This window comes from Glycine max, chromosome 18, assembly GCF_000004515.6.
Source record: "Glycine max cultivar Williams 82 chromosome 18, Glycine_max_v4.0, whole genome shotgun sequence".
In the NCBI taxonomy this organism is placed as follows: domain Eukaryota; kingdom Viridiplantae; phylum Streptophyta; class Magnoliopsida; order Fabales; family Fabaceae; genus Glycine; species Glycine max.
The window spans coordinates 36,583,045-36,598,292 of NC_038254.2; the positions used below are offsets into that span (position 1 = coordinate 36,583,045).

Sequence of the window (15,248 nt, forward strand, 5' to 3'; positions counted from 1 at the left end):
CTTACTGATGATATTTCTATTGATGACATTAATTGATATCAGGTGACGTTGATGTTTATGATAATATTGATATGAGGTGATGTTGTTATTGTTGACTATGTTAACATAAGTTGATATTGTTATTGATGACTATGTTAACATGAGTTGATGTTGTTATTGACTATTGTGTTAATATGAGATGATGTTGTTGTTGTTGTTAATGTCATTAAGATGAGATGATGTTGATGTTGAAGATGATATTGAGATGAAATGTGGATGATGTTGAAAATGCATTGTGATGATGTATGCTGTGTATATACATGGGAGGTGCATTGACCTTGTTGGATGTCCCTGGTGGGGGAAATAGAGTGGTTAAAGAGTTTTAAGCATCTCTGGAGGGGGATGACTTAAAATCTTTAATTATCCATGGTCATGCATTTGATGATGTCCATGTTTCATACTTCATATGACATGAAAATAGTATAAACTTTGTCAGTAAGTACTTGTAGTTTTTCGTGAGGAGGAATACTTGTACTAGGGGGTATGTCACTCGGTTTGGAACTCCTTTGAGACTCAGGCTGATCACCGTGGGGGGGAGTTGTCTATGCACAACAGGGTGACCTCGACATTTACTGCCTAGTTTTCCTAAGTGAGAGCGTCGTGTGCACACGCTTAGGCTATTTCCTTGGGGATGGTACCACATTGCATTTGAGAGTTTAGGTCAGGTGCATGCATCATACTGAGCATGAGTGATTGGAACTATGGACTGGTGATGACTATTTTTTGAGTGTGTGTTGGACCAGTGAATGTTAGTGTAAGCTCATGATATTTGTTAATATTTTCTTACTAATTGTGGTTATTTGATTTTTGCATTAATTTTCTTTTATAATAAACTCACCCCTCGCAATTTTTGTACCGTGTGGTTGGTACATGTGATGATCGCGAACCTTCGTTCGTGGGAGCAGAATGACAGCAGTAGAGGACAAGAAGTGAGATTCTTCTGTAGAGCCGCCGAGCCGACGTGATGACGTTAGGATTATTTGGGGAGAGAATTGTGTTTTGTTAATCAACTCCTCCATATCTGGTTCCGTAATTCTTTTTGTTAATTGAAGATGCAAATCACAAATTTAATTATATGTATGAATAAATTTACTTTCCATTATGTGTATGATGTGTACTGAGTTACTATTCCTATAAACAACACATCATTACTTAAGTGAATATGTATATATATATATATATATATATATATATATATATATATATATATATATATATATATATATATATATATATATATATATATATATATATATATATATATATATATATATATATATATATATATATTCACTTAAGTAATGGTGTGTTATTTGGTGAATGTATGTCGAGAAAAAAAATTACTTTCATTTTTCATAAGCAAATTAAAGAAGTTTTTCATCTAAAAATTAAAATTTTTTCGCGGTTTAGAATGGTGATATCGTAGCGACGAGGCAGGTCGTTATAAGTTTCCTTATGTCAGCGTTCCACAAGAGCAGACATTAGTCCCCGATCGCCCGTATCTAGGGAACAAGTGATCAAAGGACTTAGTCCACTGGCCACCACAAGGCCTTCAATCTCTGAGGCAGGCCTCCCGAACTTAACCATCTTCCTTCCATGGGAAGATGACTTCAACTCAGGACGTTCCTGCAAACAATATTAGGGATGATGTAAAAAAAATAATTAACTAGTAAACTACGTTCTTTATGTTTTTTTAAAAAATACATACCTCTCCATTCCACACTCTCAAAGCAATGTGATTTTCAAAATCACTCAGAACTTATGTGTCATGGGATCCGCCTGGAAAATCCTCAACATCATAAGTAAGATTAGATTTTTAATCCGTATGAACCATACACTGATCCGTATGGCACAAAACAGTTTCAAAATTCAATTTAAGCATTTTTTTAAATTTAAACAATTTTTTTTTAAAAAAAAAACATACGGATTAGTGATCCGTATGGTACATAAATTTTTTTTTAAAAAAAATCCAATATTTAAAAAATTTATATGCCAATAGCAATAATTATTTTAAAAAATAAAATTCTAACAGACAATATTTTTTTGTCTGCAAAATCACAAGTTTTCGGCAAAGCTTCACAAAAAATTCAAAATCAATAGCAACAACCATCCAAAAACAGTTACAAACAAAAATACAATCATGCAACAACATCACAATAGCAAAAAATCAGTGAACGCTAGAACAAAATCACTAAATAGCTTTAAAGGGAACGAACCACTTACCTAGAAGACAATTACCCAACAACCGGAACCACCACCAACAAAAGAAGTGAACGGCAGAAGAACACCGGAACAACAACAACCACGACCGAAACAAGAACACGAACAGACAACCGTAACACGAGCATAGACAGAAGAAGAACACGAACGGACAACCATAACAACATCGTATGAAATGTAAGAAACAAATGTACTGTACGGACAACTAACTTTAGGATTTTATAGTAATAGAGTTAACGGCATTTTCAACTTTTCGCCATCGGTGCTGGGTGCCCAAGCAAAAATGCTAAATGCACCAAGTAACACCTAAAGCTCAATGCATGATTTAAAGACTTCTCCTTAACAGGCTACCATTGCAGGGTAACTCTAGAAAAAAAAATAAACATGACTATCACACACATTGCATATTTAAAAATTCAGCCAGATGAGCCTTAATTGTTTATTGTTTTAAAAAAAAATGTTTCCTAAAAATTTTCCGTCTACTAAATACATTTGCAAACATTTGTTTCCTAAACACTTATATGTTCTAAAAATTGTTTCAACTATGCTTAAAATAGAAGAAAACAGAAGTAAATGATGATAGAACATCTCTCAACTGTTTATATATTTTAGTTTTTAAAACTTGTTTGGAAAAATTTTCAAAACTTATGAAATTTAGATGAAAAATTGATTGTGTAATGCAAAATTATTTTAGAAAATAATTTTTAAGACGAGTAAAGAGAAGATCAAACAAGCGTCAATCTATTGCTTTTCCATCTTCACCTCCAGGAATCCAAAAGACAATAGGGCCTAGCCCAACACCCAATAATATAGTGAGTGTTGCTAGGTGCACCCAGCATTCTAAAAAAATGACAAAATTGTCCTTGCTTGGTTTTCCTCTTCCGGATCAACTTGATCCGGAAGAGGAAAAATAAAAATTTTGTTAATTATACAAGATATTTATTTCATTAATTATAATATATTTATTTATTTTATTAATTATAATATATTTATAAATATTGATTTATAATAAATAATTAATGTTAATCAATCATAATCATAATTCATGCTAATCAATCATAATTCCCTAAAAGAGGATATAAATAATTTCAGAATTACCAATCATAATGCAATTTTTGAAATTGCAAATTATTTATATCTTCTTTTAGGGAATTATGATTGATTGACATAATTGATTGATTAGCATGAATTATGATTATGATTGATTAACAAGATTGATTGATTCTGAAAATTGCTAACTCTGAAATTATTTATATCCTCTTTTAGGAAATTATGATTGATTAGCATGATTGATTGATTAGCATGAATTATGATTATGATTGATTAGCATTAATTATTTATAATAAATCAATATTTATAAATATATTATAACTAATAAAATAAATAAATATATTTAATTATATTATAATTAATGAAATAAATATCTTTAAATATCTTGTATAATTAACAAAATTTTTATTTTTCCTCTTTCGGATCAAGTTGATCCGGAAAAGACTTCCGGAACAACTTGATCAGGAAGTACTTTCGGATCAACTTACGGATCAACATGTTGATTCAGAAGAGGAAAATCAAGCAAGGGTAATTTTGTCAGTTTTTTAGAATGCTGGGTGCACCAGCAATAATGCTGGGTGCACCTAACAACACTCTAATATAGCAATGTGAAGGCCCAGCCCAATATTATGGTGCAAGCATTTCAACCACAGGCAGTTAATATACCTGAGGACCTATAGGGTGAATCAACTAGACACAACCAACTCAGTGATTTTTAAGTCTAACCTCCCATTTTCTAAATCCATGAAAAAGAAAGAACAAAAATAGTTCTTTCTGCTCTCAGCACTAGTGGGAGGGGAGGGGGAACATATTTACCCAGCAACAAAAGTATTTTACCAAAAAAAAAAAACAGCGGAAATTTTATACAGATTTGGAGCTAAATCATATATCACTGTTTAGAAGCAACCACGGCTAATAGCTATTTCTTTCCAGTTTGAGTTTTTGGGGACGGGGGCAACGAGGTCACGATAGAAGAGAGACAAGAGAAACAAACTCATGGGTGACACGGCCCTTGGACCTTGTGTTGATGACAAAATGCTCCGGGTATTTCCTTAACAGCATAAGCAAGCCATACCAAGGCTTCCCTTTGGATTCAGGACCAGGCCAATCTTCTGATGTGAGATACCTCCTCACTCTGTTGTGGTGCCAAACACTGCTATATTGCTCCAACAGCTAAAGAAAAAGAAAAAGATAAGTTAAGCACTCAGAATTAAAAGAATGAATTTCTGTATCTTACCAGACATGTTTTAGATGCATAATGACCCATTTTAAGCTTATATTAGGGTAATCACGAGTCATTCCAGTCTACCAACCCAGAGTTATTAGAACCATTATTTTCCATATTCACATTGTTCACCTATTAGAATGTTATCAAGCACCCTGTTGGTGCCGCTGTGTATAAGTATAAGCGAAAAGAAACGATGGTATGATCCAAGCATAGCTTTCCCCAATGTAGGTGTTAAAACTGAAAAGGCATAGAATACATGGAAAAATATCATACTACTAGGCAAGCTTGTTACAAAAGCATCAATTATACATTGTAGGCACTCTCAGAAAACAGTTTATTGTTAGACAACAATTGTGATATGAAGAAACATGGGCAATTACAATGTAACAGTTTACCCAACCCTGGAAATCCGAATCCTAACATCATATGCCAGATGGATGATTGTGCCAATAGAAAACAACAACATTTGTATACGCCTATGACCTTGAAACTTTAAGAGTAGGTTAGGAATCAATGATAAGGGGAATATTTCTTAATAAAATCTTTTGTTCAGAAATTTATAAAACATTATGTTTGGAAATGGAAATCCATTTTTACTTTAGTTGTCTACAAACAAGGTAGTTGAATCGGGATACAAATTGTGATTCTGAAGGCCCGTTTTCCAAATCAGGAATCAAATTGTATCGTGAATTGTAAGATTCGTGATCAATAATAAAATATAGCACATACAACAAAGACATATTAAAGCACATATTCATGATCAATAACTAAATATATAACTCTAGGAGCATGAGGTTCATGAGATCTGTTGAAATTTGTTATAATAGAATAATATTAAAATTTATAATAAATATTCTGCTATTAAAGTTATTATATATTAAAATTTATAATAAATATTCTACTATTAAAATTATTACATATTAAAATTTATGATATATATTCTGCTATTAAACTTATTATATATTAAATAAATATTTGTACTTCAAAAACTATAACAGTTTTCCTAAGTTTTATGATAGATTTTATATATGATAAAGTAATTGATATAAAAACAATTATACAACAACAACGCCTTATCCCACTAGGTGGGGTCGGCTACATGGATCAACTTCCGCCATAATGTTCTATCAAGTACCATACTTCTATCCAAATCATTAAGTTCGAGATCCTTTTTGATAACCTCTCTTATAGTCTTTTTGGGTCTTCCTCTGCCTCGAATTGTTTGTCTTCTCTCCATCTGGTCTACTCTCCTCACTACAGAGTCTACCGGTCTTCTCTCTACATGCCCAAACCACCTAAGTCTATTTTCCACCATCTTCTCTACAATAGGCGCTACTCCAACCCTCTCTCTAATAGTTTCGTTTCTAATTTTATCCTGTCGAGTCTTACCACACATCCACCGCAACATCCTCATCTCCGCTACACCTACTTTATTCTCATGTTGGCTCTTGACCGCCCAACATTCTGTTCCGTACAAAATCGTCGGTCTTACCGCAGTCCGATAAAACTTTCCCTTTAGCTTGATCGGTACCTTTGCATCACATAACACCCCCGATGTTTTTTTCCATTTCATCCATCCTGCTTGAATGCCATGATTCACATCCCCTTCAATTTCTCCATCATCCTGTATTACAGACCCAAGATATTTAAACCGTGTGACTTGAGGGATAATATGGTCTCCTATTTTCACCTCTGAGTTAGAAACCCTCCTTCTTTTGTTGAACTTACATTCCATATACTCCGATTTGCTTCTGCTTAGGCGAAAGCCATGTGTTTCTAGAGCTCGTCTCCAAGTTTCCAACCTCTCATTCAACTCCTCCCTCGACTCTCCAAGGAGGACTATGTCATCTGCAAAAAGCATGCATCTCGGCGCTATCTCTTGGATTTGTTCCGTGAGAACATCCAGAATTAAGGTAAAAAGGTAGGGGCTAAGGGTTGACCCTTGATGCAAACCAATTGTGATGGGAAAATCGTCTGACTAGACAATTATAAAAAAATAATTTTTATTTGGTACCAGATATTGCTCATATTAGAGACTAGACAATACTTAAATATCAGGTCAATAGTAAGTTAAAGTTGACAGTCCAAAGTTGAAACACGTTCTATCTTGCACAAAAGTAGCTAGAGTTAAAAAAAACACTGTTGTTTACACCTATTAAGGTTAGGATTGGGAATTAGGTCATCTCTTCTATCTAACATGCTCGATGCAACCACAGCCATGAGCAGCGTAATGCAACTGCAGTGCAGCGTGATTTGCCAGCTCCAGTCCTTGTGTTCTGCAATTTCTACAGCGAAAAGCGCCATTTTAGCCAGCACAACAACCCTTGGAGGTGCAGCAGGGTACCACAAATCCTTCTGAGGCGTCGTTAGAACTTGCTCAGGAATGATTCTTCTCCAGATCACAATTCTCGTGATTCAAGTATGATTCATGGTGCGATTCAAGCACTAAAAGGATTTGCTCACCGATTCGTATCGCCAGTTGCTCAAATTGTATTCAACCATATGCATTGTATCAAGAATCCACTCAAATTTGGTTGGGTTTGAGTTGATTTGCATTTAGTTTCAATTTTTGTGATTGGCATTTTCCCCTCATTTGTTAAGTCATTTAATTCTCCTAAGTTCTAAGTAAGGATAATAAACTTAATTTTGTTCAAGAAATTTATCTAGGTTCTAAATAGCATACAATAGTGCCATTATAACAGCATCACGTCACATACTGGCAGCTGGCCATTATTCTGAATTAGTTGTATTGTGTTTTAGTGTAATGACTGTCGTGGCTGCTATAGCAACAAAAACCATGGGGTTTCACGCATACCTAGGCCGCTATCCTGATAGCATTCAAAACTCAAATATGCCCCAAAATTTTAGTGTACAGAGGCAAGTTTGAGGGTATTTTGGGATTTTAACATTGAAATTGGTTTTGGGATAAAACTCTCCATGCCTCTTCTCATTTATGTGTTCTCTCTTTGATCCAATTCTCTATTACTGTGTGATCCAACAACTAATTGCTCTCATCTATTTTCTGGCCATGACCTGGTTTTGTTCAGTGACCACACGCTCTGTCTATTTTCTGGCCAGGTGACTTGATTTCCCTTTTGTTCTCACTGTGCCCGCTGGTTGTTGCTTTTCTCTTTGTCCTCTTTTTATTTTTTTCCCTTCTCTCTTTCTGTGTTTTTTGGTTTCTGACTCTGTTTTCTCTAGTCTGAGGTTTTTTTATTTTTTATTTTATATTTTGTGTCATCTGTCTCTCATAGACCCAAACTCAATAACCTTTTTTATCCTCCTCACAGTTACCCTTAAGAGTTAAGAGATTTAGAGGCTTAAACTTGTTTGTTTCATCAACTTTCATTGTTATTTACTTTTATGTTTTGTTTAACACATGTGAACTTTTATTGTTAATTATGAAAGCGACGAATTAAGTATTTTTTTTTTAAAATTTGAGCATTTACATGTATGTATTATAAATTATGAATTACAACATGAGTAAAAATATTCAGAACAGTGCCTATGCTGCTATGTGCTATTCTGCAATGTTTTTGTGATTGTTCACCAAGCACCGCTATTTAAGATGGATAACTGTAATGTCAATCACGTGCAATAGCAGGAGTTATAAGGTTGACTTGGTGATAAAAAGAAGGTAGGGAGGAAAAGATCGTGGGTTCGATTCCCCCGCTAACAAAAAAAATAACAATTAACAACTAACATTTGCCGATCCAAAAAAAATTGCATGTTGTAGCATCACTATAGTGGTGTGGTATGTGCCATGGCTATTGCAGCCACTATAGACTGGAAATCGTACAATTTCCCAGCAATTGCTAGCGTGACTAGTAACCATAAACCATAAGAGTTGGAAACTGCTTTTACCCTCCTAATACTAATATTGTGTACTTTGGGTTTTATTGGAGGGCAATTTCGAGATTCGCATTGCATGTTAATGTTGTGAGCATCCAACTGCAGTAGTGCTGGAGACCATACAATTTCATAGCAATTGCAGGCAACAATGCTAACCCTAACACACTACAGCAGTTTCAGAGTCGGCTGCTATTTGGGATTGATAACTACATTGTGTTTTGAACATAGAAATTTAATTGTAAATAAATCCAAACCTCCTTTTTTATGATGTGTTGCAAGCATGAAAATTGATTTCTAAATCAAATCAAATCATTTTCAAATTTTGAAGATTCCAAGCATTACCTTAGAGTTAACGTTGATTCATAGTAATGGAAAAATTAGTTACACTAAATATTCTGGACCCCGTCTACTTAGTGTAACATGAATTTTACCTAACAAGAAAGAGTATGTTGAAGAATGTGTTGTCAATATTCATCCAAAGTACTAATGGGTCCTACCACTACAACATATAACCTTCTATGTAGAATTCTGGTGACAACTACTAAAACACATATGAAAGGTTCCCATACTTTTGGAAGTATATAAAATCACAAAAGTTCTGTAGCAAAAGCAACTTAAAACAAAATGATCAGAACTAACCTCGGTATGAAGTTTCTCCATAGGCATCCACTCTCCAGGACCGCAGAGATCAGAAAGAACAGTAGCTACAGATGATACTACATCCTTTTCTTCCAGCTGCTGAAGCTGAAGATTATCAGCATCTCGATCTACTCGGGATCTGCCTTCAGACTTCTTATCTGCAGGAACCAAACCATTGCAGTGACATTACAAATTCTGAGACTATTCATGTAAAATAGAAGTTGGATATAATGCAAAAGTATATACAACTGGGGAAACACCAATAAAGAAAAATACACAAGCTAGATAAAATGCATCGATTTCCTATTTACTAATTTGGGCAGCTTCGTTGTATTTCTGACGAAATCAGCTTGCTGCCATTTTGTTTTTCTTATAGCAGGAATGCTTATCCTCCTTTAGATGAACTTTTTCAATTATATCTTCCTTTTAATATATTCATTTATTGAAAAGAAAAAACAACTTCTGTGTTTTAATGATTTCAATTTTTTATGTTGAAACAAGTTTATGTATAGTTTCTCTATTGTATTTCCATCAAAGTTTTTAATGGAATAAATTATTTGAGCAAGTTCTTATTAAAAAATTATTATTCACAACATAATCACCAATTAATTTCTCTTTACGGGTTTCAAGAGGGAACAATAACTTTGACTAAAGGTTGATATCCCACATCAACTATAGATATGGCCATAGTAGAGCTTATAAAATCTGGGGTAATCCTCAACTCATGAGCTGCCTTTAGAGATTTAGTTGGGCCAAACCCAAATTCAAGATGGTTTCTGATATCTTCAATAGTATCAATTAATACTGAGTATGAATACGGAACCTTTACTTATTTTCTAAAATAAATGGATAAAAAAGGACAAAGAAGAGACTTCTAATGGAGTTCCTCTGTAAAGTGTAAACAAAGGAGACTCCTCTTCCTGATTATTTTTTTGGGGGGCAAAAACTAGAACACCCAAATCTGACTTCTCAATTCTGCCAGTCCCCTATGCATAGTGATTCCCCTCCCTTCTTTTCCCAATGCAATCTTCTTGGGTAATCACCACCTAATGAGCTAGCTTATAAAGTTGTAATTTCTGCTTTAACTTATACCTAGCCTAATAGTAGGAACTAGGAAAACAGACACATTTGAAAATTAAATTTTACCTACACGCATTTCATCTTAGAAGATAAAATCTGCTATTGACAAAATAATAAGTGAAAAATTAATTGCAAGCAAGGAAAGATCAGTTCAGGCTATTCAACAAATAATTAATGAGGAAAAAATAAAGAGTCAATTATAATTCCACTATAAACCACAGTTAGAGTTAAGATCCCATATCAGTTACCAATATGGATACCAAGTACATTAGTATGGCCACATGATATGGTCACAATATACAGGCGGGTATATTTGGTATGCAAGTTGGGTTCAATTTCATGGTATTTTCTTAATATAAACTTTAAAGAAACTAAAAAGCTACATAATATGCTCTTATTTACTATAATTATTTCATTCCCAATAACCAGGTGAAGTTCAAATATCTATTTCCCAAACCAGTTTAATTAAACATGCAGTTTCGACAAAACTGCTTGCACTTTTGTCAACTATGATCAGCATGTTCACCACTATATATCTATTGAATTATTTAAAATCTGTAGAATATTTGTTAATAGTGAAAACACACTTGAAGCAAATAATAGAAATGTAGCACACAACTTGGGCTAGACATGTTAAGCCATCTGATTGGGTATAGCATATCCCTCAATTAGTAATACTTCAAGGATTAGCATATCTTCAATCCCTTAAAATGGCTAACTCAAATTATCTTGCAATCAGCGTTTTAAATCTCAGATAGTGACATGTAGCAGCCAGCCCCAAAACCGATATAACAGGATAGTGCTATTCCGAATTTTTTATATATTTTATATAATCTATACTATATACATATATCTATATATTCTAAAAAAATGATAAATTACTCAATTCATGACATTCATAATTAACAATAAAAAGTCATAGGTGTTGTAAACAAAACATACAAGTAAATACCAATAAAAGTCAAATACAGGTTTTCTAGATAGGAATCATCAATCATTATCTTCTAATTCCAAGTTTTCCTTATCATTTTCACTACTACTACGGCTGCAGATTTCATTTTTGGAAATTGGTATCCCATAAATAGCCCCATAAAAAATCCATAACCTCTCTGTTAGGGCTTTTTTGGAATCAAAACAAGCACCGCTATAGCTACTATTCAGCCTTCTATTTGGTCGACTTTGGCCACTATAGTAACCTGTTCCACTACAGCAGCCCCAGATTCCAGTAGCAGCCAGGGGTCACTCTGCTTTGCTACGCCACTATAAAGGTGTTATTTAAAACTCTGCTTGCAATTGGGCCATTGAAAGTTATATTTATTGTATCATCATCTAATCCCTAGCATCCATATGTAGAGCATAGAATACTGAAAAATGGCATCAACCAAGGTTCAAACTTCAAACTCATCATAACTGTGAAGATCAATTATGGCTACAAATGGTGGGGATGAAGATATGTTATCATCATAGCACTATGCTAGAAACATTGCATATGTAAAATTTATAGTATCTACACCACCAGAAGTATATGTTGAACTTTATATTCCAGACTAAGTATTGGTGGGTAGTCCAAACATTAGTTACGAGAATTAATATAAAGAGAAGATTGTTTGGTTTCACGTTTCAACATTGCGCAGGAATAATCTTTTAGGAGAGAGACATTTATAATTTCAACCTATAACATATTATCTTTATTAATTCAGTTGATAACACAATAAACAAACCAAAAAATGTTTGATCAGTGAAAATAAATCTAAAAGGACTCCTGCAGAGCAAGAAGTGAAACCAAATTTGAAGCTTTCCTACTATTAAGGTTGTTGAAAACTCCAACAAATTTAGGAATTGAGCATGATATAAGTTATATAAAATGTGAAGACGGAGGTTGTATTACAATAGAACGAATATAAATATGGAAACTGAACAAATTTTCCTTTGTAGACAAATCCTTGTTCACTGAAATGTTAGAAAGGAGATCGATTACAATTTGCAATATCATTAAAGGACATAAAGAATAATTTTCTAGAAATTGAAGTTCTGAAGACTCCCATGACCAGCAAGCTCTCTTTAGCAACCACACCAACTTAATTGTAAGATCCCAGTTAGTCCTCATTGCCACTCATCTCCCTGAGGGATTGATGTTCTGGAAAATTCCATGACAACTTTTAAATGTAGCAAGTTATCTTAAATCTAGTTCACCTTTTCTAGTAACTGCAAATAATACCAATCAGAGGCACAACCAAATATAATGGCAAGTGGCCACTACAAAAGATAACAACCATCCAACCTTGCAAAACTGATGACCCTCACGAAACACAATTTCAAAAACCATAAAAAAGATACATCTCACACTATCCTCAAGCACATAAAAAAATTCCAAATATAAGACTTTAACAGGCTCCACATTATAACTACTAGTTGAAAATGTACGACCTCAACTTCACACATTATTAACTAAATTTCATGGACTGAAACCAAAGAATTAACTTTAAAGCAGACATACATGATTACATGCCCTTTTGCTACCCCCCTCTAACAAATTTAATAACAAGACAACATGCATTTAGAGGAGCAATCGAGATAATAAACAGAAACAGTGTACATATCCTACCACATTCACTACATCCAAGAAAGCACTTGGTGAATCACCAAAGAATCAGACAAAATTCAGAAGTAGATAAAATTAAGAACACATGATGTATACAATTCACCATAAACCCTGTCTACATCTACAATCTATGATAACAATAACACGAACAACAAAACTTAGATTTAGTTCCTTAGGCGTTTATTGTGCTGTTCTCAAATCAGAATCAGAAATTGAAATTTCAGCTACACAATTCACATAAAAAAGGCTTGCATTATAATTCATCACAGGTTATCAGCGCAAAATTCCAATTTTGATTGCACAAAAAAAAAAACCTAAGTTAGCAATTAAAATTCCAACTAGTACTACAAGCAACAACAACGCAATCCATACAACAACAAACACAATCAACTGAAACAAAATTTCCAGAAAACACTAACTAACCCATAGGTGCTGACAGCGAAGACTTGCCACCAGCGTAGCCATAGCCATCATACCCATCCCTCCGCATCTTCCTTCCACCAACATCATCTTCATCGTCAAACTCCTCCTCATAATACTCCCTCCGCGGTGCCTTCTTCACCGGGCCGGGGCCCAAATGGTAATTATTATAGTGAGGAACAACCGGCCCGGGAGTAGCGTGGTTAGGGTAATGCCTCGGGCCCACGGGCCCGCCCAAGATGCTGCGAACGGGCAGGAGAAAATAGAACTCCTTGTCCCCAATCTGGAGGAGATCTTGGGAATCGAGCTTGACAGGGGGGTTGCCGGGGAGGTGGAGGACGCCCTCGACGAGGCAGCCATTCTTGCCGAGGACCTCGAGGGCGAAGCGGCGTCGGGCAAAGTCATAGAAGATGCGAGCGTGGTGGCGGGAGATGTTCATGCCACCACCGAGGCTGGATAGGTCGACGTCCACGGTGGACTTCTTGGAGTTGCGGCCGAGGACGATGGAGTAGGTCTGCATGTAATACTCAAAGTCCTCGCCCTGGAGCTTCGCGAAACCCGCCTCCATGTCGCCCCCCGCCGCTGCCGCGGTTGACATGGCCGGAGAATTGGAAATTGGAATTGGGAAGAACGAGAAAAGGGATTTGGGTTGATGGGAGAGAAAGGGAGCACGTGTGTGTGAGTGAAGAAAAAGAGAATTGGGAAATGAAATGTTACTTACATGAGGATAAAAATGAAAGATTGAATAAATGCTGAGCAAATAGGACGAGTCGCGCGTGTTTTGTTTTTATTTTAATTAATTTCCGTTTTTTTAACCAAGGGAGTTAAGGGTACTGCTAAGTGCACCCAACATTTTCTTAAATACTAAAATTGTCTTTGCGTTTTCTTTGTATTTGTGATGCGTGTCCGTAAGGACGGTCCGTAAATCTTACGGATCAATTAATCCGTATGCGATCCATATATTAATATTAAGCACATACAGATAAACTTGAACCTAAAAGACTTAAGGATTAAGTTATCTGTAAGTTGTTTACGGATCAAGTTAATCTGTATGTCTTTTACATATCAATTTAAAAGTTTACCGATATTTTAATTTTTTTCCCTTAAGTGTTGGATGCACCTAATAATACGCAGAGAGTTAATATTTTTTAAAATCTAGATTACATATATCTTTAGATAAAAAAAATTGTCTAATTATTTAATGTAGTTACACACATTGTCCTCTAAAATCTATTTAAATAATTCAACGTCTGTTTATCTATACATTTGTGATTTCTAATGAATTACTAATTAATTGGTATGACCAGACTATATTAAAAAATTATAAATATAAATATAAATATAATTGTTCAAGTAGCCTTCCACTCACAATAAATAAATGAGTGTCGCAATTAGACAAATCTTTTTAATTGCATAGGTAATTATCATGACGAAAAATTATAAAACAGAGAAACACATTATGTAAAATTAAGGTTACCTCACGGAATGCCATCAGACCAATGTAAAACAAGTGAAAACGTTTGCATCATAAATTCATATGTTTGAGAATCGTGCAAAAATTCAAATTTCAATATGTGTTTGGTTTGTGTGAAAGAAAAAAAAAAAACGATGATAGATATGGGGTGAGTCATGAGTGAGTATGAAGAAAATAAAATTACAAGTTCTGAGATTCGTAGCATAAAATTACTCTCTTTCGAGTTACAATAAAATCGATTATTTAGTCTTAAAAATGAGTTTTTAGGGGGGAAAATAATTTTTTAGGCAAAAAAAATTGACGAGGAGAATCGATTTAATTCTCGGTCACTTATTAGGCTATATTTTAGCAAAAAAATATTTTTTTTTATCTCTAATTCTCTCATTTCTATCTTGTCTAACCAAACAACTTTATAATATCATTTCTACTCTTTTTCTTACCTATTTCTCTTAAAATCAAATAACAAAACATATCATTTTATTTCTCTCCTTTTTAACTATCTTTCTTTTATGTTCATTTAATCTATTTCTCTTTTTAAAATCAAACACAACCTTAAGCTGAGGAGAGACACGACACTATTTGTGAGTAATGAATCCTCTCCATTTTTTTATTACATTTCATAAGCTTTTGGAAAAATAAATAAA

At 34.3% G+C, this 15,248-nt stretch overlaps 1 protein-coding gene across 1 annotated transcript; it reads right to left on the reverse strand.

Annotated features, from left to right (window-relative positions):
- Positions 1–3,950: 3,950 nt before the first annotated feature.
- Positions 3,951–13,889, reverse strand: LOC100787361 (FHA domain-containing protein FHA2). The gene is made up of 3 exons (XM_003552064.5): positions 13,134–13,889; positions 9,029–9,186; positions 3,951–4,482 (listed from the first exon to the last, which is right to left on the reverse strand). The coding sequence occupies exons 1-3, from the start codon at positions 13,726–13,728 to the stop codon at positions 4,273–4,275; spliced, it is 963 nt and encodes a 320-aa protein (XP_003552112.1). The 5' UTR covers positions 13,729–13,889; the 3' UTR covers positions 3,951–4,272.
- Positions 13,890–15,248: the final 1,359 nt, after the last annotated feature.